General features: G+C 32.1%; 1 protein-coding gene across 2 annotated transcripts in view; it reads left to right on the top strand.

The window, feature by feature from the left end:
* LOC135122890 (neprilysin-2-like) overlaps positions 1-24,821 on the top strand; it is a 36,453-nt gene extending 11,632 nt beyond the window's left edge. For both annotated transcript variants that reach the window (XM_064047373.1, XM_064047372.1), the window contains exons 2-11: positions 10,739-10,845; positions 10,897-11,083; positions 11,138-11,459; positions 17,131-17,307; positions 17,356-17,573; positions 17,632-17,787; positions 17,847-18,087; positions 18,136-18,304; positions 23,770-24,020; positions 24,070-24,821. In XM_064047373.1, coding sequence (XP_063903443.1) covers positions 10,739-10,845; positions 10,897-11,083; positions 11,138-11,459; positions 17,131-17,307; positions 17,356-17,573; positions 17,632-17,787; positions 17,847-18,087; positions 18,136-18,304; positions 23,770-24,020; positions 24,070-24,408 — 2,167 coding nt within the window. In that variant the 3' untranslated portion in view covers positions 24,409-24,821. The remainder of the gene's footprint in view (positions 1-10,738; positions 10,846-10,896; positions 11,084-11,137; positions 11,460-17,130; positions 17,308-17,355; positions 17,574-17,631; positions 17,788-17,846; positions 18,088-18,135; positions 18,305-23,769; positions 24,021-24,069) is intronic.
* The last annotated feature ends 2,508 nt before the right edge of the window (positions 24,822-27,329 follow it).

Genomic DNA, 27,329 nt, shown 5'->3' with positions numbered 1-27,329 from the left:
TATAGACAAACATTTGATTAAAATTTCAAAGAAAAAATAAAATGTCTAACACAAGAAATGTTAATAATGTGTTAAAATTACATGTGCGCGAATACAAGACTGTATTCTTCTAGGCATGCTTAAAATGAGATGATCTATTGCCTGTCGGGGTATCTCATTCCAGGCATTTTGAATTTGTTGTAGCAATTCTTCCAAAGTCTTTGGAGGATGTGATAAATTGCGCAGCCTTCTATGCATTAGATCCTAAACATGTTCGATTGTTGATAAATCTGGTAATCGGGCAGGCCAGGGTAAGAAGTTGACGTTATTTTCTTCAAACACTCTTTAGGTTAATATGGCCACATGAGGCCACGCATTATCTTGTTGAAAAGATGTTCTTCGACGGTTCTAGAGGTAAGGAAAAAGAATTTGATTTAACACGTTATCGATGTAACGCCGGGCATTTAGCGTACCTGGAATGAACACTAAGGGGGTACTTCAACAGATGTGTATACCACCCCATATCATTACTCAGGTGTTAGAGCGGTATGACGTCTCTGTACAAATTCCAGATTTTACTTTTGGTCTCGAGGCCTTCGAACACGTATGCGTCCATCGGAGTGCCACAAACAAAACCTAGACTCGTTTCTAAACATTATGACATTCCACTATTACAGCCATTGCTGCCTATCTTAGTACCAGTAAAGCCTGGTAGTTTTGTGTTCTTGTGGTAAGGGAAATTTACAGTTTGGACCATAAGATCTCAAACCAAAGGAACGAATTTGCCGGTAGATGGTACTCCTCGGATTCTGTGCCCAATTGGTGTCATCCAGTCCAGCCAGATTGATCGTTATGGTTACCAAGGGCATTGAATAACACTTCTTCTTAGCAAATGATCTTCGCGTTCTTGGGTGACTCTGAAACGGTCGGTACCCCTGCGATCCATTTGTAGCTCTTCGTTGTTCCATTCTCGACTTGTTCTTAATATCGTAGAATGCGTTGGGCCTAGTATTCTGGTGATTTCCCGAAATGGTAAACCAGCCTCATGCAACCCAATAATTCGCCCTCTTTCAATAGGTGTTATCTGTTGAAAATTACCTCGTGTGCGAACTCGTAGCATTTTTGCAAGCACAATCATGACAAATGTCAAGTCAAATTGCAAAAGAATCTAACTCAAGTGTCTTTAAAACATAATCAAAAAATTAATAAAAATCGAATAACACCCGGTATATTATCTAAACAAGTTGTAGTTTTTAGTTCAAATTTTAATCAAATGTTTGTCTATATGCAGTAGTCTTCTCCACCAAATTTCAACATTCTACACCTACTCCTTCTAGGTGGTGCATTTTATTTGAAACGCAGTGTAGTTTAAAACAAGGGACCATTTATAAAACTAAACACAGAAAAGCCCTTAATATGGATTATATTTTGCTTTTCTTATTTTTTTATTTCTATTAAAATAGAAGAACTTGTTTTCTATTTTTACTTCCCGAGTGTAAGCTAAGGAATTCTTATACAGGGTCCCGAACTTTGTTATTTGAAAAGTTTTTTTTTCTGAAATTTGCTTTAAATATACATACACTTAAACATGGCGTCTTGATTACAATATTTTTCCTTTTTTATTGCTCTCGATTTAACAAGAGGTCTCAATGAATTATGTATGATTTTACAATATTAAGTGTTTTTTTTTTTAATTTTTTGTGTTTTTTGTATCAGTAGAAATAAACATAATACACGTAACATAATTTCTAAAAGTAGTTTTTTATTCTTCATCAGAAAATGTCAAAAAACCTGGGTGTTCCATTAAAAAAAAAGTAGGCAGTCCTGTCTGTCAAACCGAAAGCGATAAAAAATGGAAAAATATTGTAATCAAGTCATTTGTTTAACTATATATCTACACAAAATTTCTAAAAAAAAGCTTTTCAAATAACAAAGTTATTCAATCGTTCCTGCATAAGGTCCATCCGACACTACTTTCATGTTGTCTCAACGTTTAGTGACCTCTAGTATGAAAAAGTAGGTTTCGAGTTTCCGTCTATCTGTCGTTTGTCTGTGTCGCTTTTTATTGGACAGATATTCTCAGAAACTATTAGAGCGATTGTTGTCAAATTTTATATGTATTTTAGGTATATCGTGTATTGTGAAAACGTCACCGTCACCTGAAATTTTGCATAGTAAATTTTATTTAAATTTCATAAAATAACACATTGTTTACTTGTGGTTTATGAATGGGCCTTTATTTTTCGTCCTAGTCATCCAGATTTTGAAACTAGCAGTATAAACGAACTTAAACGTTCGACGCCGTACTTTATAAATTTTGAACGCCGTACTTGATAAGCGATTAAATTCAAAATTTTAGTTTTATCACAGCAATTTATTTTATTGATCAAATTAAGAACCGTTTTCGCGAAAATGTGAGAATATAGTAGTGTTGTTATTGTTATTAGTATAACACTGCACCTATTCAAATTGATATAGGTGTCCTTGCTAAAAGGTTGATGACATCATCACAACGAATACTAACACTTTAACACTACACAAAATCAAATTTTATAATTTTTCAAAGAAGCTGAATTCGATGAACTGTACTTCAAGGGTGAAGAAAGTTTTATTTAATACCCTAGACTAATTTTTTAATCCACCAACAGCATCTAATCCAGTGAAAATAGATGCGACAACGCTGAACAAAAACGTTTATTATCGATAGTTTCCTGTAAAATGATAACGATATTGCAACTGAAGCTTGTACACAAAAGATTAATTTTCATTGTCTATGTGCAGTTATATTATTAACCTTAACATTAACATTCTTAATAGACTTGCGTCCTTTTAGAATCATCATGTCGTTTCATTTATGTCATCTTTATGCTTAGATAATTTTAAATTACCAGGAAACTACCAAAGTCACCTAGTAATTAATTATATTATTATTATTACTAACATAATAATATTACTAAGCTGCCACTGGTATCCTCTGAAATATTTAGACAAATAAGAATTAAATACTCGTTACTTACAAGCATTATTGATGGAATTTACAATAGTGTATGATAATTGATAAACGAGATGCATACAATGAACCGAGAAGAATTAATTTTCCCACAATTGTTCACTGTATGTGTGAGAATGCATGGCCACGATGAAACCACAACAGTCGTAGTAAAAGTGTAGTGCAGAACTCGCACAAAGTACACATTTTTTTTAGGAATATGAAAATTCTTATGCTTGCTTGTTACATAATATACTTTTTCTCACGACCGTTTAGAAAAGTCTTCATTATATTCAATTAAAAGAATTTTTGCTATTTTAGCAGCGGCTATAATTATCACACTCTAATTAATTGTATTTCATTAGTTAATGTTGTCACGTTATTTTCAATGTGCTATACTTTTTATAATAGAAGATTAATGCAAATATTTGCCATTCTAAAAAAAGTAAATTGTAGAAAATTCAACCATTATAAACGTATATATTTTTCAAATGTCGTGCAAACTCCTAAACAAGTACTCATTACGAAAACTCTTTCATAAACAATTATTGCATGTCAGTGACTGGTTGCAATTATTATTTAACTTTTTATCTTCTATAATTATCGAAATACGAGTATTTCAGTTATGGTGAACTGTCAGTTGCTGTTTTCAATTTATTTTAAATTTTGCAATAGTTTTATTATGAATGTAATTAACTATCAAGTGCTGCGTACTACACAACAAAAGACGTACGTTCTTATGTAATGTTTTTTTTGGTCGGCGTAGTTTTTAATTAATGATGTCTAGTGTTACTACTAAAGGCCATATGGTAGGCAAGATTTGAGTTTTATTATGTCATCTGACTATTTGAAATAATTTATTACCGTCATGTATCGTGCTGCCAAAATATCTGTCTATTATTAGCGTTTAAATTAAGACGTTCGAAATTCAGGTAAACGTAAAGAACCAAAATTCAGGAGTGAAACCGTTTTTTTTTCAAAATATTTTTGACAAAAAAGAAGAACAATGATTATTAACTCTATAATTGAATGAATTTAATTCCTGGAGTCAGCTATTGATGTATTCTGAATTGTCCTTGGGACGATTATAATTATTAATTATTATTTTTATTTACTTATAGAATTTACAAACACATAAGAAAAATATCTTGCATAAAAAGTATAAAACTTACCTAATATTGCATTTTAAAACTGATATTTCTCTGTTTAAAGGGCTGTTTAAACACAAAAATGCAAGCCATAAAAATGGTTACGAAAATTACAATATAAATACGTACTTGACATAAAAACTTACATTTTTGGCCAACCTAAAATCAGCAAGTATTTGGGTTAAGGTATTCTTTTCATGGCAATCGACTTCTTCGAGAAAATATGTGGACCTTTTAATTAAACGTGTCTCAGTTTTTAGTAATGATTAATAAGAACTAATATCTTAGCTATGAAAAGTAAATTAACTCTCTTTCGTCTCAGCTAATACGGTACAAGGGAGATTTGTATCCTCGTATTTTAGTTACAAGATATGCAAAACCTGAACACGTATAAAACATAATTATTCGCTGAAAAACTCTTATTGCTACAATACTTCGAACAGTTATCGCTAGAAAAATCAAACAAAGATTTCGACACAAGCTTATTTTAAAAGGAAACGAATTTTCATTTTCTTGGAACTAATTTGTAGTTTCAATTACGCTTCCTCGGAAACCGTAATTACCAATCTAAGTTTGCCAGCACTATTTATTGCGGAGTGAAGAACTTGTATTTTCATAAAACTTCGAAAACTGTGCTCTGCGGAAGCTACGTCCTCATGAAGATTAATCTATATAAACAATAAGACAACGTAATTGATTTAATTCTCTTACTGTATTGTTCGGTTAAAGATTCAAACTTCCACTCGCTATTCCATTATAAATGTGCGGTTCTGCAGTTAACATCAGCTGCAGTTTAGTCAAACTTTGAAACACAAAATTTAAAGGAGATGTAAATTAAATCAATATTTTTGGCGAAAGTAAGCACCACTGTAAAAGCATAACGCGTTTTGCACTAAAATCTTTAAATTAAAAAGAAAAATACAATTTTCCTTGACCCCGTTTTTATCTTGTTAATCCCTGGTGTCTTCGCACCAATTTCATAACTTCCCTTACTTAAAAATACTCATCTCTTTCAACGTTAAAAATTTCTCTCTTTACTTCGTCAGGATATCTCGTGACATTTTTCATTACTCCATTGCAGCAATGATGTCAGAAATAATAACTGATTAATCAATTTCTAATTAGCTTGCACATACTTAATTAAACAATGCACAAGGTGAGGTTTGGCGTAAACAATTTCCGCAACAATCAGTAAGAAATGAAATCAATAACATTTTGTGAAAGCCTTTATCCACACACAACCATAAATTGCCTTCTGGACATAAACCAGCGAATGTTATTGTTCAAATAAGGTAAAATTTATGGCCGTTTTGTTATTACTATGTTGTGGAATAAATGGCTTGATAACTATTCTCCCTCGCAAACGCTTTACAATTTAATAGTTTTATCAAAGTGTACATCTAACTTACTTACATAAGCGATGTTCTGCATTAAGCCGACACGTTTCCAAGATGAATCAAGCGATTGATTTTAATTTGTATTTTTAGAGCAAATAGTTGCAATTTAGATCAACGTTATAAATTAAACATCTTGTGTAGTTATGGACTCATTTAAAAGAAATAATTTATTTCGATCGTTTGTGTAAGCAAAAGATACAGATTGGTTGTTATTCGGAATGAGTGACGCATGCAAAAGCAATAAAAATGCTTCGTTTAAAAAAATCTTTAAACGCCAGAATCAGACGATATAAACATGCTTAGAGGCATCAATCTCAATTTAAATAATCTGAACTTCCTACATACTCATTAAAGAAGGATTTGCAATGATTTGTGTAATTTAGACATTCGTCACGGCGACCAAGATGGTGCGGGATTGTAAAATAATAGTTAAAGAGTTATACTTAATCGATTATCGTTAACTTATTATTTGCTGGGGATTTTAATTGACGTTTTATTACGCAACGAGCAAGTAACTATATATTTTACTGTGGTTATTTTTATTTAAATAAGTTGCAGGATAAACAAGTTAGAATAAAATAGGTAAATAAAGAGAATGCAAGTTCTGTATTAGGTTTAGGTTTTTGCTTTAATTTGCTTTCTCTAGACGCTATTCGAAATCTGAAAAAATATGGTGGCATTTGTTTAGTCTAAACACTTAAAAAATAAGCACTGGTGCAATTTTGTTGAATTGAAATATTTTAGTAATCTCCCGTTTTAGAACACAAACAAATATCGTTAACCCACATGATTATTATTTTAAATAATTTATTACCATCATGTGTCAAAATCTAACGAAGCAAAATTGGTGTGATTAAAATTGCTGTTTTGTTATTATGGTTAAAAATCTTTAACACAATACAATGGGAGATTTAATTTGTAATTAGTAATTACTAATTTGTTGTTACTAATCAAAATGATGATACCGTTTAGAATGTAATGATCAAACTTACCACCACTGGAAGTATGCAAACTTCGGTATCACTGCCGTCCGATAGCCAGCGCTATGTGGTGTGTGTGGCCTACAACTACAACAACGCTCTGAAGTTGTTTCTTGTCAAATTGACAGTTCGTTTTAATAAATTCTGGGCTGATAGAAATAATACTTTAATAAAAGCGTTATATTCGCTCAAAATTTTTCAGCTTCTTTCAGATCCTTTCAAAATTTCCTAGAACACTTTAAACCCTTTCAGATCCCTGCAGACTCTTCCAGATTTTTCTAGATTCTTGTCGATTCTCTCAGAATTTCTCAGATTCTTCCAGTTTTTTCTAGATGCCTCTAGATTCTTCGAAATTGTCTCAGATTCTCTCAGATCCTTCCGATTATTTCAGTTTCCTTCCGATTCCTTCTGACTTTTTCCGATTCTTCTCGTCAGATGCTCCCAACTTCCTCAGATTTCCTCAAATTCCCTTAGATTCCTCCAGATTCTTTTAGATCTTGTCAGGTTCTCTAATTTTCTTTCCGATTCTTCTTTTCAAAGTCTTTCGGATTGTTTCGGATTCTTTCAAAGACATCGTCAGGAATCCTCAAAATTCTTTCAAACGTTTCAGCTCCTCGTTTTACCATCTAACTCTAACACGTATACAATGTTTTTCAATAGTCGGTCCGGTAGTTTCGGAAATTAACGGTCTAATACAAATTGACTTAGAGCCCTTTTAGTACCACAATTATTCCAAAAATTACTACAAAATTTATGTTATAAATCCTATAATAAAAATCACGCTACGCTCTGGAGGTCAAATTCCAACAAGGTTTATACCTTTTTATACAGGGTGATTAAACGTGTAAACTCTCAATTTTCTCGTGTTTTTCGAATGCGATAATTGTATTTTTTGACGGTTTTCAACTTGTCTCCAAGTAAGCCTTTTTATAGTACTAAATTTAATTAATCTTCTCGTAACAGTTTATTTTTGTGATTATGAAATAAAAAACAATGAGGAAAATGACAATTTACTTCAATCACCATGTATAATTAAATTACAACACCTTCCAATTTTACTTCCCCATCGCAAGTTGTAATAGGGACGAATGTTTCATGTTTTCTCGACGTTTCATGACCTCTAGAGTATGAAAAAGTAGATTTCGCGTTTCCGTCTGTATTGATTTTAAGAGACACATAATCTCCGAAACTACTAGACAGATTGTTGTCAAATTTTGTATGTGTGGTAGGAAGATCGTGTAGATGGTAAATTTGTCTAATCGTCCCCCCACGAATACAATCTGATAACATTCTCCCGTAGTTGTATTTTATGATTTTGCCTTGAATTTGTTTGTTATTATTATTATAATTTTTATTATTCAATATTTTTCGTATGTAAAATTGTGAATACGGAAGACTGTGACTGGCTATCTCTACGTCAAATTATAAGTGTCATCTTAATTGTATAATTTTTCGAACAAGCTGAATTTGTTGGACTATGCTTCAGGGGTATAAATAACCTTGGACTAATTTTTTGATAGTAAAAAATCTCGGTTTTTCGTTGATTACAAAATGAAATATTTTTTCATTCAAAAAAATGGTCGAAGGCTATTTCGATAGAAATACCCTCGCCCTTGCGTTAAAAAATTATAAAAATTTTACAATTTTCGTTTTGAAATCACCTGTGTAAAGTAGAAACCAGCCGTACGCACAATGTAAAATATATATAGTTAACTAACAGAATAAAATGTCCTTCAGCATTAGGTAATAGCAATCTGATGCTTAAGTGTTTATTTATGTTTGTACATCGAAAGAATGTGACGTAGAATTTAGTTTAATTTGAATGAGTTTAGCTTCACAAAACAGAAGACTAAAATTTTTAATTCAGCCACAATCGAACAAAATTACTTAGCTTACGCTCGGAAAGTAAAAATTAAGCAAGTTATCAAACCAGTAGAAACAATCGTAGATTGTTACCGTCAGCCATCTCCGTTCCTGTTCTGAGTTTCTAGTTTCTTAGAATAATGCATTTCTATAATAGCCAAATCGAGTTCTCGATAGCAGGAGAGCAGGGGCCCTTGTTATTTTGTTTTAATAATAATAAATAGTGAAAAAAAAGCAAACAACTACCCCGCCCTCTTCATTTCAGTGACTACCCCTAATATTGTCCAGTTTTATCTTAGCAAATGCTAGCCCCGTCCACCCGCCCTATATTTTCTTACAGAATGTGTGATTTGCCAAAATTAGTATTATCTTAGCGAGTACTTAGCCCGCCCACCCGCCCTCTCTTTTCTTGTAGGCTATGTCATTCTATAAATCACTCTTATCTTAGCAATTACTAATAAAAAAAAAAAATGACAAACTGAAAAATTGCAAAACGAAAAATTGAAAAACTGAAAAATAAAAAAATTAAACATTGAAAACTCGTAAAATTGCTGATCAAAAAAGCGCAAAATCTAAAAATTGAAATAATTTCGTAAAAATTAAATTTTATTAAAAGAAATGTAATCCTAGAGTCTATTATTTATTCACATAAAATTCATCTTCCGTTCTTCAGAGCCAATAAGAATGAATGATCAGAATGGAATAGTGGTGGGTGGGCGGGACCACTTTTTGATTTGTTTTAAATTTTAGATTCTACAACTTGTGAAAATAGAATTCAATTCCCATTTTACAGTAAATAAAATAAGTCGGTGAAATGGAAAAAAGAGATGGGCGGGGCTGAGTTTAGATTTTTTTTCTAAAGAATAACAAAAATAAAAACAATAGCCCCGTCCACCCACCCACCCTCGATTTTCATAGAAAGTAAGTCATTTGACAAAATTAGTCTTATCGTAGTAATCAACTGCTGATATTTCGATATGTATATGGTTATTGTGAGTGACACCTTATTTAGAATGATTAAAAAAATTAATGAATGAAGCAATTTATTTTAATGACTAAATCAAGAATACTGATTCCAGAAAATCTGTAAATATAGAACTGTTATTATTACTTTTTTGGAATGACTTGTCGCTTTTTTGTACTCATATGTCGAAATTTACTTTTGCATCATTGGCCTTGTGTTTGAGACCAACATTCTTTTTATAAAAAATCCAAAAGCGTCGTTATTTGAACTCCACCTTTACTGAATAGAATCGTTATAATATTTTGTAACGGTACCATTTTTTTCTTAGTAGAGAAGCAAAGCAGTACTTTGGTTTTTATCAAATCTACAGAAATTTTCCTCCAACAACAAATTTTTATAATTTTGTAACTTCAAATACAATTACGTAATCAATTATTTTTCTGTATCGTCACTTAAAAAACGTTGTATGTATTTCGGCCAAAAAGAACTTTTTCGACGTCATCTGATTTGTAGGCCTCGGCTAAGCCTCGACCTCAAACTTCAGATCGGCCGAAATTATTTTTTTATTGCCTTTATACACAAATAAATATTATATTTGGAAATAATAAATAATTTTAACCCGTAGCTCAAAAAATCAGACTCTCAAAGAATGTTCTCAATGATTCGCAGTACTTGAAAAAAATATGCTAACGCAAAAACGCTGGAACTTCTGCCTAAATAAAATTACGCATATTTTTAAAATAATTTAATTCGAATATTTAGATACTGTTTATCACCTTTTAAAATTAATCACAGGAAAAATTAAAATTGTCATTAGAAAAAAATGTCGATGACTCAAGTGTCATAATGAGATATTACGCGACATGACGCATTTACGAGCTGCATATTAATTTCCTGAACTACTAATATATGATATGCAAATGGTGCATAAATGTCATGTCGACGATTTGCAAAAATTAATCAGAAATATGTTGAAACCGTTTAAAACAATTTTATTAGATATTAATGTATCAACTAGCATCAAGGGTAATATAAAGAATGAGTTCCCAACTATTAGTAGCGTCGTATGCAGTAGTACTGTTAACGATTGTACAAATTCTAACGTAACGTTAATTTTAACTACTACTTTAGGAAAGTGCCTATTTTAACGTTGTTTTCGTTTTATTCTAAATGCTGAACAGTCTGGTAATTAAAAGCATATTTTCTACAAAAAATGCATTTCCGGGCCTTGTACACAATCCTCTTACTCGTCTTTCGTGGAAACACAATGGAAAACTAAACATTTATTTGTTTACCCACAATTTAAGCAGAAACTAAAAAAAATTAATCTTGAGAGACAACGCTCTTAATTTAAATAATCCATGCCGCCTCGTACATATTCATTAGACCAGAATTTGCAATGATTTGTTCATTTCCAGGCATTCATCATGGTGGAAACGACGGACCCGAATGGAAAAATGGCTCCTGTTGGTCGTCGCTATCCTTGTAGTCATCGTGGTAATCGTCCTAGCGGTATCTTTATCAGGTGAGGAGAAAATCGAACTGTCGAACGAACGTACATAAACCATATTTATAGCAAGAAAAATTGATTCGCAAGTGTGTCTCAGCCCCAGTTGTATACAAACCGCAGCCCAAGTGCTCCAAAAAGTAGATTTAAATATCGACCCCTGCGAGGACTTCTACAAGTTCGCCTGCGGGAATTTCATAAAGGATACAGTCCTGCCCCAATACAAAACCAGTATATCATCTTTTTCCATTGTGAGGTGCGTTTTTAGAGAAGTTTTTCCGAATAATTTACGGTTTAATACGTGTTTCAGTGACATGGTGGATGAGCAGCTGCGGACATTGCTAGAGAAACCCATCAAAGACACAGATGCTAGAGCTTTTGTTCTTGTCAAATCTATTTATCAAGCTTGCATGAACACCACGGAAATAGAGGCGCATTCGTTGGAGGATCTTAAAAAGACCATTAAAGGAATCGGAGGATGGCCGGTGGTTGAAGGGCCGGAATGGAACGAGAGATTATTTGATTGGACGTCTACGATGTACGAGTTTATGAAATTGGGATTTAACTCTGACATATTTTTCGAGTTTAGTGTCACACCTGACATGACAAATTCCTCCAGGAACTCTCTGACGGTTAGTTAAATCTGCTAAAAAATAAAAGGGGGACGATTTGATATACTGGATGACAGCTTAGCTTGTTGCCAGTTTAAAGTTTCAAAGAGGAGAATAAGCTATAAATAAATAATAAAAGTGGTGAACAAAACGTAGAGACATGTGTAAAGTCTAACGACAGATCTGTTAGGGAAAATTCCAGTACGATTTGAATGCCGAGATATTTTGTTTACATAATAATAATAATAATCAATAATCGTTCATACAATTATTTCATCGGAAAATACATCTTTTTGTTCTATTTTATTAAACACACTAAATATTTTTTACTAAGAATTTTTTTTCGACGGAAAAACGTAACTCAGACCTATACTTACATACATGTTAAAAAAGATATTGTCAACAATTGAAGTTTATAATATACAGGGTGAGTCCCTGAAATCGCGTTCCTCGATAATTATTATTGAAGTAGAAAAAAGTCAGAAAAAAATTATATCACGGATTGAGTAGCATACACAAAAATTATTTTCAAATATATAGAGTGTTCTGTTTTTGAGTCCAAAATAATTCAAGGAATCGTGCAACTTTAGTATCTGAATTTTTTCCTATTTCTAATAATAATAATTAACAAAATATCGAGGTTCACGCGCTTGGTGAGTCATCCTGCATACTGAGAAAAAATTAAGGGTCATTAAAAACCAGAGTCCAAAATAAAAAAATCACAGCCATCTGTACACATATAAATATGAACACAAAATTAGGAATGAAAACAATAGGTTATCAAATTACGATCTAAGTGTTGCTTTGATTTTTAATAGTATATTTCTTACTCATGCTAACGTAAAAAAAGATAGTTGAAATTCAGTAGTTGATAGATGAAAATATTGTTAAGGTTCTAACACTGTGTCGAAAATACATCTCCATGACGTCACGCATCTTATTAAGATACTCGAACGTGAGCGTTGTTGTTGATTTCCATTGATGTTTTTAGACAGTATTCTTTTACTCTTTTATAAAAGCTCAAATTTCATTTATTGCTTCTTTAAAACATTAAAATTGTTTAAGGAAAATTACTAAATATCTAAATTACCCCTTCCTACACACCGATGTCATCAACCCATAAAATTATCAACTAAACTACAAGATTTTACAAGGGTTTCACCTAATCAACTTTTTTGTAAATCTCCCCCCAGTGTGTCTTCTTTTTTCACTTTTCATATACAGTTGGATTTCATAGAATACGAAAATGCAACTCCATATTCAGTTTTCCTCTATCTGCCCAAATTTTTGTAATAATTGATCCATGATGATTATCGATATAGAATTGCATCCCACTTCAAATTAAAATATGTTTCGAATATTATTTACCAAAATACAGTATTATATATATTGTAGTTGTATTTTCACACTAAAATCTAACAATCCACGTGGTTTAAGCAAAGGCTTTTTTAAATCGATGTACTGTATTTTGGTCAATATTATCATACATCTAGTACCGAGAGAGCAATGAAAACATGGTCAAAGACAAAAATTGATTTTTGAATGTTTGTTTTGATCGCTTCATTTTCAATTCAAACTCTCAAATTGACGTTAACCTGGCAACGAACAAAATTCTATCAACACCAAATATTTCTTCAGGCATAAATAATGTACAGAGTGTTTATAAAAAAATCTAAAATGCTACAATTTTCATTTTTTTTTTCAAATGTCGATATATCGAAATACCTATAAACTGCAGAAGTCAAATACAAATTTTTATAAACACTCTGTACATCATCTCCTCTTTTGTGATATTTTTTTGTGAACCTATGCATAGCAAAAAAATGTCATGAAAATTTAAATAACATGACAACGTCGCATCGGAATTTCAAAAATGAACTACGCTTATGCAGCCCAAAAAAGGGCAATCAAAGTACGTAAAAATACTTATATAGGATATTGAATTTAAAGAAACTGGGTTATATATTACTTCTCGAAAACGAAAAACTCTGTATAATTGAAAATAATTATATTTTGTGCAACCCAAGGAACAGTACAACTTTTATCTTCTTTTTTCTTCTACTTCCAATAGTTACAGAGGTTTCAAAGAACTCACCCTGTATATATTAAATCATCTACGAAATACGACAATGAATGCTTATCTTGCATCATTGCTACTGTTTTCAAAATTCTTAGGGCAGTGTGACAACAAAAAAGATGTGTTATGCTTCATAGGTTGGTTCAAAACTACCTCAAGATTGCTGATGTGTTGGCCAAACATTTGATCAAAAATATTCAAAATAAATTTATTTAGGGTCGTCTTCTGATTTGTTATTTTCACGACAGAGTAACATAAAACTAAGGATATAACAACTTGCAGAAAAAAAAATACAAATAATTTCAAAATGAAAAACGATTAAAAAAAGGCCCACATTTTTCCATTGCTTCCGTTTTTAAAATTTTCAAAATGAATCATGAAGTCACATACAATATGAGTTATTAATCAACAGACTTTTGTACTGATATTGGTTCCATATAAATTCCCTCCTAAACTATTTTATCTTTGTTATCAGAAATTCCTCCGTCTTTGAAGCACCATCAGTTAAAAAAATCTAGTTTCTAAGATAAGTTGCAACTGTAGTTTTGCTTAAGCTTGGAAATAAAAAATGTCCCCCACTTGGATACAAAGTTAACTTCCTGATGAATTAGTTTTATACGTTCTTAAAATCATTTTCATTTTGTTTACGCTGTATTATTTTTTAAATTTCTGCTCTAGTTGTCCATGACGATTCATTGCACTGCTGACGTACGAGTGATGGCCGACTAGAGCAGAAATTTAAAAAATTACACGTACAATTTATTTGTGTATATGTAGATATCAGTTTCAAAATAATTTTAACACTAGACAACATCTCACATATAAACGTAATAATTAAAATATATAAATAAAAAAAAAGCAAAATAGGGAAAATTATCATATAAAATATGACATTATAAAATACAATTTTATTATCAAACGATGGTATAGTTTTCTTTTCTTCTTTTACGTTTTCTCGACCTTTCGTGACCTCTAGAATACGAAGAAATAGGTCTCCCTTTTCCGTTTGTCTGTCTGTCGCCACGGATTTTTATTAGACAGATAATCTCCGAAAGTACGGGGCCGATTGTTGTCAAATTTTGTATTTATTTTAGGAATGTCATGTAAATCGTAAAACGCTAACCAAAATTTATCTAATCATCCTCACCAATAATGTGATGACGTTACTTCAAAATTGTACATAATAAATGGGTTTTAAATTGTATAAAATAACATAGTCCTACATATGTAGTTTATGACTCCGTGTTGAGTGTTCACCCGAAACGTCCCGATTTTTGGAAAAAAATCAAAATTATAATACAACATTTTGCAATTTAATTTTGAATCTGCAAAATCGAATGCTTTGAAATCTTGCAGGTGTTTTACAGTTATGATAAGCATAATCAATCAAAATATATTTCCTTATCCCCTACAAAAAATTGATGACTTCAACTCAAAATTTTGCCCAAAATATGCAAAATATGATGAGTTTTTACTTCTTTTTACAGATTTCAAAAATTATAAGTCGCCAGAAACTTATAGGTAATGAAATTCTACTCGTGAAAATTGTAAAATTCGTTATCGTTCTTCATTGTTACGATAAAAATATACCGTAATTTTAAAATATAAAACTGCTAGTTCCTAAAATTATGAATTTTCCAGTAATTAGATTTTTTCGTCACTGCCCTCACAAAATCGCAAAGCATTTCAATATACAGGGTGAATTATTAAGCGTGGGCTATTCGATATCTTATAATTTTTTTTATAATTGAATGAATTGAATATAAACTTATATACTTTTAAATATTCTTATTGACTTCTTCTTGAGCTTTATAACCACAATTTATTTTTTAAATTCCGATGCAACATTGCCACATTATTCCAGTTTTCTTGAAATTTTTTAGTACTGAAAGGGTTCAGAAAGAAAATGGCATTAGAGTTATTTTTAAAATCGGTCTTACAATATTTCATAGAGACTTAAATAAAAGTTCACGCTTTATTGTGGTATAAATAAAATTAAGTCTTAACACACCATATTTATAAAAAAAATCACAATTTTGAAATAACGGTATTTGAGTTTTTTTAAATACACCACCATGTGTTTTATTAATGCATATTATTCTTTCTTTTTCTATTTTTTTTTTTTATTAGGTATTTTGTACATTTAAAGCTGATACTCATTGCTTGCAATGCAAAAAATCAAGAATATGGGAATAGCGTGGCATCAGTTGCATTCGAATTTCAAAAATAAGTCATTGCTATAACGGCATTGAAGAGACTAATGAAAAAATATGAAAATATGTAAGTGTTCTATTTAGAAAAAACTAAGTTGTGCGCCATTTTTCGAAACACCCTGTATAGTTGAAATGATTTTAAAATATGCTACTCAAAAAACCCTGCAACTTTAGTCCGACTTTTTTTTTATTTCTAATAACATTTAATAAGATACACTTAGTGACTCACCCTGTATAAATATAAACATATGTATATTAAAAACCAGTCCATCCTCATTATTTTCAAACATCTAAAACTTTACTTGGCTAATTGTTAATCGATAACTAAAGAACAAAATCCGTCATCACTTCCTTAGTGTTTTTGCGTAAGATTTTTTGTTAAATTTTTTATTGTTATCTAAATGCTGTCAACGCTCGTATTTCATGTATCGTTTCTGTAATAAATGGAAGTTTTTGAGTTGCAATTATATCTCAAATGTCCGTTAGTTTAATTTATCATACAAGGAAAATTTATACCGGACATTTTTTTTATTCTGAACAAGTATGGGCTTAATCCACGAATGTAATTTAAAAAAAAACACGGAACCAATTGACGCTAAAGCTCCTGCACTTAGAAAAAAACTAAATGTCAATTTGTTTGAATTATTGTCGTAAAATATTTAAAAATGTAAACAATACTTAATACATGGACTATAAACACCACTAAAAATTATGTTTTGACAAAAAAAGATGTATCTTATAATATGCAGACTTTCTTAAAAATAATGCATCTACCGTTGATATGATTTGCTGTTGATAGTGTAAATATTCCTTATAAACTCTAATAGTAATAAGTAGTAATAATTGCTACATTGCTGCTTTTTAAATTTATATTATTATGCATAACACAACTTCAAAAATACATACTTCCACTAAAAACTACCTTTGATTTTATACAACTCACCCCTTCAATTCCAGTATTCCGATTCCTTTCATCATATTATGAACAAGATCACGAAACACTTCACATAATTTTACACAATAATAAGGTCTCATTATTTTCACACATGCATCGCGTTTAACTGTTAATCGATAAATGAAGAGTTCGTACAAAGAACGCTATCGTGTCTTGGGTATTTTTACGTAAAATTTTTTGTTGCGTTTTTTATTTCTATTTGAATGTAGTTGACTCTCCCGCTGCATGAACGTTTTTTTTACAACAATAATAAACAGCACATTGTAGAAATTTATTTAAACAAATATGGCATACTAGAGTAAAGAAAAATTTGTGTCTCGAGATTCATAACATTGCCAGTGTAGCATTTAAAGTCACAAAAGAATGAATTATTTATTTTCTATTCTCATTCTATTATTACTATCTTAAAATACATTACTGTGGGTTAAAACGTCACTTTTTACTCAGTTAGATCAACCCTACATCGTCTCATTCGACAAGATAATGCGACGAGGCTACAATGAAACTATTGTTCAAGCTTACCACAACTACATGGTTAAAATTGCTATTGCATTCGGAGCGGAAAGCGAGAGGGCTCATAAACATATGAGAGACGTTATCGAATTGGACATTGCCTTAACCAGAGTAAGTCATAAAGTTTGTGGCTTAACAACCTCAAAACAATTTATTAAGATTACAGTGCCTTCAGAGAAAAGACGAAATTCATCGTTGGAAGACAATCCCTTCACCATTAAAGACTTAGAAAAGGAGTTTCCTTACGTTCCTTGGTTGGAATATATCAATACGATGTTGTATCCAGTTAAAACTATGACCTACGATGATCGCATTACTGTCACTCTTCCACAATATTTTTATGAGTTGGAAAAAATTATTAGAAGCACACCAAAACAGTAAGTTATTGATTATTATTACATGATTGCGAAGTTGATAATAAAATAAAACCTTTAGAACTATGGCTAATTATATGTACTGGAAGGTTATCAAGGGTTTGATACAATACCTCAATAATGACATACGAATGCTGCAATTAGAGTTTAGTAAATCTGTATCAGGAAGATCACAGCTTGAAGTTAGGTGGAGAGAGTGTGTCCAGAAAGCTCAAAGGTAAATTATTGTCTTAAACTTAAACATTTAGTCGTTTCTTAAATCCACTTCCATTTCAGACTTTACATAGCAAGTGGAGCAATCTACGTTAGACACTTTTTCAAACAAGACGCGAAAAAAACGATCGTTGAATTGGTAGACGACATAAAAGAAACGTTCATCGAGGTACTAAAAACGGTGGACTGGATGGACGAAGTTACAAGACAACACGCTCTAGAAAAAGCCAGGCTGATGCGAGCACATATAGCCTACCCAGATGAGCTATTCCAGGATGCAAAAATCGAAGAATACTACAAAAATGTCAGTCTTTAACAATGCTTTATTTTATTTAACAATATTGATTTTTAGTTAACCGTGAACCCTCTGAAATATTTAGAATCTATGCAAAACGTGTCGCTTTTTGGTCAACATGTTTCGTTTGCGAAGCTCGACAAACCTGTGACCAAGCAAGACTGGGAAAGTCATGCTAATGCAGTGGTCGCTAACGCGTTTTATGACCAAAACGAGAACAGCATAGGTAATGTATTAAAGAAAAAACAAATTTTGTGCCGCGTGCGGTGAAACACGCATGCATATTTTTTTAATCGAACAATTTAAGGAATGTGTTTGCTCCTGGAAATTTAGATGATTTTTGAAAAAGTTCGTTTAAATAAGAAATTATATTTTTGAATTTTAATTTTAAACATATACATGATTGATCAAAGTTAAGTTAAAATTGGTTAATATTATTAATAGCTATTACTGTTTCTCTGATCATTCAACCTACGAGGAACATAAACAATGAACGTCATTCCATTGTTAAAAAAGTCTATTATTTTCTATGTCGACCTTCACCAACGTTATAGTGCAAGTAATTTATGCTTAATTTACGAGACTAACCGTTCATGTATTTTTTATTTATAAACGGGAAGTTCAGGATATAGCATAACACAAAAACCACACCAGTGTAGCATAACAACCAAAGTCAGCTGCAATGTTTCGGATCTTTCATGCATAAAAGTGACCTTATTTTTTATATTTAGTAACTGATTAAAATAAAATTCGACTTAGATAAACAAAATTTTCTAAATTTAAGATTTCTTGAAGAATCCATGTTTCCGGAATTTTAACAAAACATTTTTTTATGCTGGTTTTTATCATTTATGGATACCTACTTTTTTCTTTTATTTCGTCTATCGTTTTTGCATAATAGACCCCATAGACACAAATAAAGCTATGTTTAAAAATACCACTTTAAATATGGCATATTCCACTTCAGCTGGCCTTTTAAAAATATTTCAAAACTACTACACGCATTACAAATAAATTCGACGATTGAAAGTCTACAGAAAAAGTCTACTTATAACTTATACAATGAGTTGCAGCACATTCGATTCTATTGAAAAACAACAAAACAATTTCTATTTTTTTTGCTAAAATTTGGATGCCCCAAGGCTAATTCATAAACCACAAATACAGGAGTATGTTATTCTATAATAATTAAAAGATACGTATTATGAAAAATTTTGTGGGCACGTCATCATATTGTTCCTGGGGAGGATTAGGCAAATTTTAGTTAGGGTTTTACTATCTACACGATATTGTTATAAAGTTTGACAACAATCGGTCAGGTAGTTTCGAAGATTATCCATCTAATTAACTTGACACAGACGACAGACAGATAAGCAGATAGAAACGGAACACTTTTTTTGCACTCTATGGGTCATGAAACGTCAAGAAAACAAAAAAGTAGCGAGTCGCCTTTATTACAATACTTTCTTGGCTTACGCTTGGGAAGTGAAAAGAGGAGTGAATATAGTTCTTGGAAAACTGAACAAACTTTTGCCGGGTTTCAAACATGATATCCTGTCATAAAAAACGACAACAGTGTTTTTCCACTTTTTTATATTTTGACTCAGATCGTTCGTTTTTTTTAACTTATTTTTATTAACATTTGAAGTTTCACAAGACTCCTACATTTTATCAGTGACAACTAGATGGAGTATCTAAATTTAATTCATTAGAGTCATGGAATGATATGCGTTTTTCAAATACTCACTCCTTTGTTGGACTTTGTCAACTTTCTCGTTTGAGAGCCTTCCATTCATTATCATAGTAAAAACGTCTTCTTGAGAAATGGGTATTCCAACACTACTTATTCACTTGAAGTTTTTGCCCTTACTTTTCTCTCATCCTTCCATAAAGAGGCAAATGTCTTGCCTTCAAATTACTACCAAATTCCCCATTTGCTTCTTTTCGTATCATTAATGTACATCCATATTTCTTTCTTAGGTGTCTTTAAAATTTCTCCCAAAAGATATAGGAGTAATATTTTTGAAAGTCTTCTTTCCACTAACTGGATTCGTTCCGGTTTATTATTTTTTCCTTCAAACATTTGAGTGCGAATTTTGCTCCCGACAGGCACTTCTCATCTGTCTCCACAAAATTATCATCAGTAAATTTCTTTTGAATACGAGCAAATCTAGAAATCGATGATCCTGCCATTTTTTATTCTATAACACTTCTAAAAATCTAGGAATGATTTTTTCTTAATTCCCCGGCTTTATTTGAAATAATTTTGCTTACCCTGTTCGGACAATGTTCAAATAAAGTATTTCAGAACGTTTTCGATTCTTCTCCCTTCGATATAAATTCCCACTGTAAACTTCAACTTTTTTATTTATTCTATAGTCCTCAAAAAGAATTTTATTGAAAATTTCTGCCTGTCCTCTTAATAAGGGACTTGTTCTGTATTATGGAAATTTGAAATTTTCTAAACTAATCATTTCATGTTTCTGGGTGCACTGTCAGTAAACTCTTTTTCAAATTCGAATCTTGAAACTAAAATCTGACTATTTCTATTCCTGCGTTCTCAAACGAAATTCTTCTAGAATGTCAATTTCAACTTCCAAGTGTTCTAGAATTTTATAAAATAACTTCTGGTTAAATCTTGCATTTTCTCCCAATACGTTATATTATAATAACAGAACTTCTAGAAACTACAGCAGTTATTTTTGGAGTTGTTTTCGACCTTCTCGTTTCCAAATAGAATTTTCTTGAAATGTTATCACTTATAAGTTACATTCTTGGACACGCTGAAGTTAAAATTCTTGGTGTCATTTTTGTTCAATTTTAAAACATTTAATGCAATGTATAAACAAATTCCACATGATCTCAAAAACGAGCAGCTTTGAGAGTGCAGATTTTGGCAACATATTTTTTTAATAATTCCATGGCTGAATAGACGACATTTTTTCGATCATAAAAGTTTTACAGTGGAACTTGCAAATAATATGAGAAGCCCGTTTTACAAAAAGTTGTATCACAAAACAATAAAAACGTGTTCTATTTAACCCATTAAAAACACATACAATATTCTATTTGAAAAAGAAATGGATGGCATTTCTGGAAAAACCAAACGTGAAATTGTGGTAAGTCAGACACCTCGTCACAAAATTTTAAAAATGTAAATTCATAAAAACATTTGAACATCGCAAATTTAAACATACAAAGAAAAAATAAATCATCACTAAAGTATACACGGGTTATTACGATGACGTGGCAGCAAATTTAACTATAAACAGTCGAGCAAAAATGCAAAATTGAGTGCAAAACTACGTAGCATGGTGATACATAACGACAGCAGCGCGAAGGGCGTCTCCTTGCATTTCAACGGCTTACTTCCACCCTCTCAAATAAGAAGTTAGATTCACAACGGAGAAAATCCGGTATTGCAGATAAACTTTCACCTGAACAGTGACAATGTAAGAAAAAAACTCTACATTTGGGTGCGGACCCGTCACTGTGCTTTATCGAAAATTTTAAACAAAGAATTTCATGATGTCCAATCATGCATTCATTCAAGTTAATATTAAATCAAAATTCACAAAAATCACACCAAATGAATTCCCAATTCACATAAAACAAAAATATTGTTACGAAAGAAAACCATACGCCCCCCCCCGGTACGACGCCTATATCTTCCAGTATGTACGGCGATGATGGGTGACTCATCATCGGTGACGGCGCCCGGGCGGCGTTCTCTAAAGAAAAAACTGGAAGCGGAAGTCGCGATGGGTATTCGGGAAAGACCTCGATCATGAAACATCTAGAAGAGAAGTTTGGGTTTAAATCCAGGCCTCCTTCGGGAACGGTTATTATTCAGTCGATTCGAGTCCACTGAATGTTGAGACAAGTCAGTCAAGTTGCGCCGGAATTATTTTGTGCATACTCGTGTAAATTCAAGTTACTAAGAAATAAATTGTTGAGTTTTACCCACCCCCTATTTTAAATTACCGATCATCGTAACAATATTATAACAGGACCTATAGAAACTACTGCAGTTTTATTTTTGGAGTTGCTTTCAACCTTCTCGTTTCCAAGTAGAATCCTTTCAGAATTTTCCTGAAATGTCAGTTACATTCTTGGATACACTGAATTTGAAATTTTGCGATGTCGTCTTCTTTTACAATATAATTATTCTTGAAGTTATTCTAGAATCTTCTCAGACTCATGAAAATACCCTTCTTCAACCTCATTATTCTTTAACCGAATTCTTTCTGCTAGTAAAGTTCTTAAAAAAAACCTTCTTATCTTGATTATTCTACAACTCTGTTAACACGATGATATTATTATTAACTAAGTTTTTGAAGTAAGTTCTTTCCAAAATTTTATAAAATAAGCTATTAGTCTACTTAGGGTCTATGGACCTGCCTTGAGTTTTTACCATATGCGTACAGATTTTCACAAAAATCTAAATTTTATAACAAGATTTTATAGTAATACATGTAAGGGGAACGTTGATCAACCATCAGTCATTACGCCAACTGGTTAGAACCTAAAGCAACTGCTAATAACGTGAATATCGCGGGTTGCTTTTTTTACACTCTTAACTGGTATCATTGTTTGAGTACATAAGCAATGCTGATATTATCTACATTTTATTTCTAAAAAACTGGATTTGTTTGATTGTAATAATAATAATTTTTTTTTTCTACTTTACGTCAATAATATTTTCATTATGAAACGCATATATGTTTCACAATAATGACATTTAACTTCATTATAGCACGCAAAACGGTAACTTTTCCCTTGATTATTGTTACGATGATCGGTGTTTAAAATCGACGTGTGTAGAACTCCCGCGAGTTTCGCTTACAGGCTTTTTTTATCAAACGCCGGCCGGCCGCCGTCACCGATGATGAGTCATCATCGCCGTACATACTAGAACCCATAGGCGTCATACCGGGGCTGCGTATGGGTTTATTTCGTAACATTATGGTGGCAATGTTATTATGCGGGCAGTTGAAAGGTGGTCGAAAGTTGAACCCAAAAGTCAGTGAACATTATTAATAATAACTAGCCAAATTGAATATTTCCATCTATTTGCTCCCTTTGGTGTTAAATGATCACGAGAATGTTGATTTTATTGCGAACTGACTGTCTAAAATCCCTAATCGAAAATAATTTGTTCAGAACATATTTTTAGAATTTATTTACAATGCAAAGTAGAAAAAAATAGTATATTACACTCTTCGTGGTTTAAACTCATTCGTGCCACAATAATCACCTTATGAATACGTGTAATAATGTATTATTATCTAATACATCGAATAATAGTTGCGTTTGAACGACTCTCGTTGTATTATATATAATGTACAAAAATTCTAGACGTTTAAAATGATTAAAAGAAATAGTGGAACCCTATTTAAACTCACAGACGCTTATATGTACATCCTGAATAGACAAAATATTGTAGCTGCTTAATTACATAATTTTCAATAAATTTGAATGTTTTAAGTGTCTCGAAAGTAAGTACAGCACGCGTTTATTACAATATGCAAATCAGAATCAGTTTCTAAACGGCAGCGCCATTTAGTTCGACGGCCTAAAAACCCCGTCTTCTTAACATATTAAGACATTATCCACCACATATGCATATAATTCACCTAGTTTTCGTTTCTCGCCTATTTACCCATGCAAATCTTGTGTTAATCCAAGCAGAATTCCCCGCCAGCATCCTCCAAGGCGTCTTCTTTGACAAGCAGCGACCACATTACATGAACTACGGAGCAATCGGCTACATAATCGGCCACGAAATAACTCATGGCTTCGACGACGAAGGTCGACAATACGATAAAGATGGCAATTTAGTAGACTGGTGGCAGGCCAAGACGAAATCAGCTTTCGACGAGAAGGCACAGTGCATCATTGACCAATACAGCAACATCACCGTGCCGGGGATAAATTTAAACGTTAGTAGGCAGGCAAGGGGTTGGAGCTTGTTTAATTTTCTCTTTGCAGTTGAACGGCATAAACACTCAAGGCGAGAATATTGCTGATAATGGCGGCGTTAAACAAGCATATTTAGCCTACAAGAAATGGGTTAATAAACATCAACGGGAGCAGGCGCTGCCAGGGTTGCCATACACTCCGGAGCAAATGTTTTGGATTTCTGCAGGGAACACTTGGTGTGACGTTGAGAGGATTGAAGAACTTAGAATTAGTGTTATGGACCGGCTTCATTCGCCGCATTATTATAGAGTTAACGTGCCGTTGATGAATTCGAAGTATTTTGCGCAGGATTTTAATTGTCCTGCGGGCTCGCCGATGAATCCGGTGCATAAATGTCCAATTTGGTAGGTTATTATGAAGTGTTTCCGTTCTGGCACCGTTGCAAAACCAATTGGTTTGGAAATATTGCAATTTTTTGAAAAAGATTGTTTTATTTATTTGTTTGAAATAACTGTATGCGTTTTGTTTTAAAACACAGGAATTAGTACATATAGGTAGTACTAATATATTATAGTATTCTAGTCATTCAACAATTTCAATCAATAATATCATAAACAGACAAAGTCTGTCCCCAGAAAACTTTATGTATTATCGCAAATAATGATTTACTGTTGTTGTTCTTATTTTAATATAAGTGTTGTGTGGAAAATCGTAAAAAAATTAATTGTGTTCATGACTCGTTTTATTGTATTTTGTTCTACCAGCATTTTGTGTTTGTTCTTTTATTCATACAGTAAGTGCATAGTTTACAATTTTTGTATTTATAGAATTTTCTTGTATTTTATTTCTTAATTAAAAAAATAAAAAAGAGTTTGTTGGTTTTATTATAAAAATACATGGTTAAGTTCCTATTAAAATCCTTTTAATAACATTTCGCTGATTCATAAAAATATTTTTTTTAAATTTATCAATCATTTTAATATAGGTTTTCAAAATTCTTAATTGAAATACAATGTTAATTCAGGAGATAGTCAGCAATGGTTTTATATGATGCCGTTAAAAATGACTAGCTTGCCGCCATAAAAACAAAAAAGTTATTTGACCGTTAATGATCTTTATCACTAATCGTTCCAGGGGTGGGATTTTGTTTCTACCGATACGATACGAAGCGATAAATGACAAGGACGAAAATATAAATTTCAGATGCGAAAGAAAAAGACGACCACATTTTATCGGTACCGATATTCTATCGTTATAGAAACAAAATCCCACCCCAGGACGCAGCGCTAACGTAAGCTACAAACGCCCAGAATGAATAACTTCAGTCATTGAACTGAAAACCTTTAAAAACCCAAACGTGGGTCAAATAAACTTGTAAACTATTTCGACATACAACTATATAGCGTAAATACGTTAGTACCGGGGTCCTCCACTAGTACCCTTTCGACGGCGCTGAGAGTACGCGGTCAGGCAAACCCAGAGTACCTAACATGCGCATTGGCTGTCATCCCCACCATGGCTCCGAGTAAAAGGGACAACTACTATTTAAGGCCTGTTCTTCATCAGGGAAGACCAATTGCTTCTCCAACGAGCGAATTGCACAACGTACCGCAATTCTACTCCACCCGAGACGAGAGAATTAAGAGGATTAATAATAAGAGGGCTTACGAACTGCACTTACGGTGACCCAATTTCCGCCCCGGGTACCAAGCACCAAGCGGTGACAAATGGGCGGGGCTTATATTTAGACTTTTTTTTTAATATACATAGACGCCATCTTTTCACAACAAGAAACTTAAAATCTGGTTAAAATTGTACATTTTTGCAGGAAATATGGATTTTGTAATTATGAGGCGGAGCCGAATTGCAAAATCGTTATTTCCTTATGCAAATTTTCCATTTTAAACATGTTTTAAGTTTCTTCTTGTGAAAAGAAGTCTACACGTATTAAAACACAAAGGCAAAATCTAAGCAAAAACATGTTTTTGAGTATCGTGTTGATCAAAGAATACAATGTATATTAAGAAAAAATTGGTCTAAAGAGTTTAGACAGTACTTCCCTCGCTGTCGGAAACTTGACGACTGCATGGCTATTGTGTTTTTTTCTCATTACATTTTTGTAGTGGGAATTTAAAAAAAATTGCGATGACGTCATCAATATTTTTGCAAGAACACGTATATCAGTTGGGATAGATGTAGTGTAATACTAAGAATAAAATTATTGTATTCCCAAATTTTCGGGAAAATGAATTGGGTCGTTTTGAATATTGATTTTTTATAATCAATAAAATAACGAAACAATTTACTCGCGTATACGGCAACTGAAAATCGTTTATGTATAAACATTATTAATTTAAGATGACAAGCGTAACAGCATACGTGAAAGTCAAACAGAGAAACTGTAAACAAAACGACCATCGGTTTTATTGCTTCGACTTCCGCTTATTATATAAAACATTGGGTTTTATTTTAATTCTTGACGGTGAAATTCACAATTGGTTGATTATAAACATGTCTATTTCACATTCGCGGAACCAAGTGATCGCATAAAACAAATGCAGGTCTGTAATGTTAAAGTCGATGTAAATAAGCGATGCTACCCTTATGTTTCAACCGAGTTTTTCCTTTAACAAATTTTGTGTCTACCAAATTGGGTTGGTTGGGGTGTAATACTAATAATAAGTGTTGCCTTTAATTTAATCAATAAAATAAATTGACTTCATTAATTTTTTTGAACCACCTCTTAAGAAAATCTAAAAAATATGAATGGAATGATAAATCACAAGTACAAACTCATCATATTTTTTGCATTTTAGATAGGATTTATTCAGCAAAATTTAAGGGTAACGTCATCAATTTTTTTAGGAGGGATGAACAAATACATTTTGAACAAAAGTTTACCATGCTTATAATAACATTAAAATATTCCCAAGATTTCAAAGCATTCGGTTTTGTAGTTCCTGATTAAATCAATAAAATTAATTTACGCATTCATTAATTTTTTTGAGTCACCCTGTATATGCAAATCGAAAAAATTTGAATGGAATGATAAATCACAAGAAGAGACTCACCATATTTTGTACATTTTAGATAGGATTTATTCAGCAAAATTTTGTGGTGACGTCATAAATTTTTTAGGGGGGACGACCAAATACATTTTGATCAAAAATTTACCATGCTTATGATAATTTTAAAATATCTTCAAGATTTCGAAGCATTCGGTTTTGTAGTTCCTGAGTAAATCAGTAAAATAAATTTACGCTTTCATTTATTTTCTTGAATCACCCTGTATATGCAAATCCAAAAAATATGAATGGAGTGATAGATCA

This window comes from Zophobas morio, unplaced genomic scaffold, assembly GCF_036711695.1.
Source record: "Zophobas morio isolate AGI-343-1 ecotype UQ-CSIRO unplaced genomic scaffold, CSIRO_AGI_Zmor_V1 ptg000005l, whole genome shotgun sequence".
NCBI classification, from domain to species: Eukaryota; Metazoa; Arthropoda; class Insecta; order Coleoptera; family Tenebrionidae; genus Zophobas; species Zophobas morio.
This window is presented reverse-complemented; position numbering and strand designations above follow the sequence as displayed.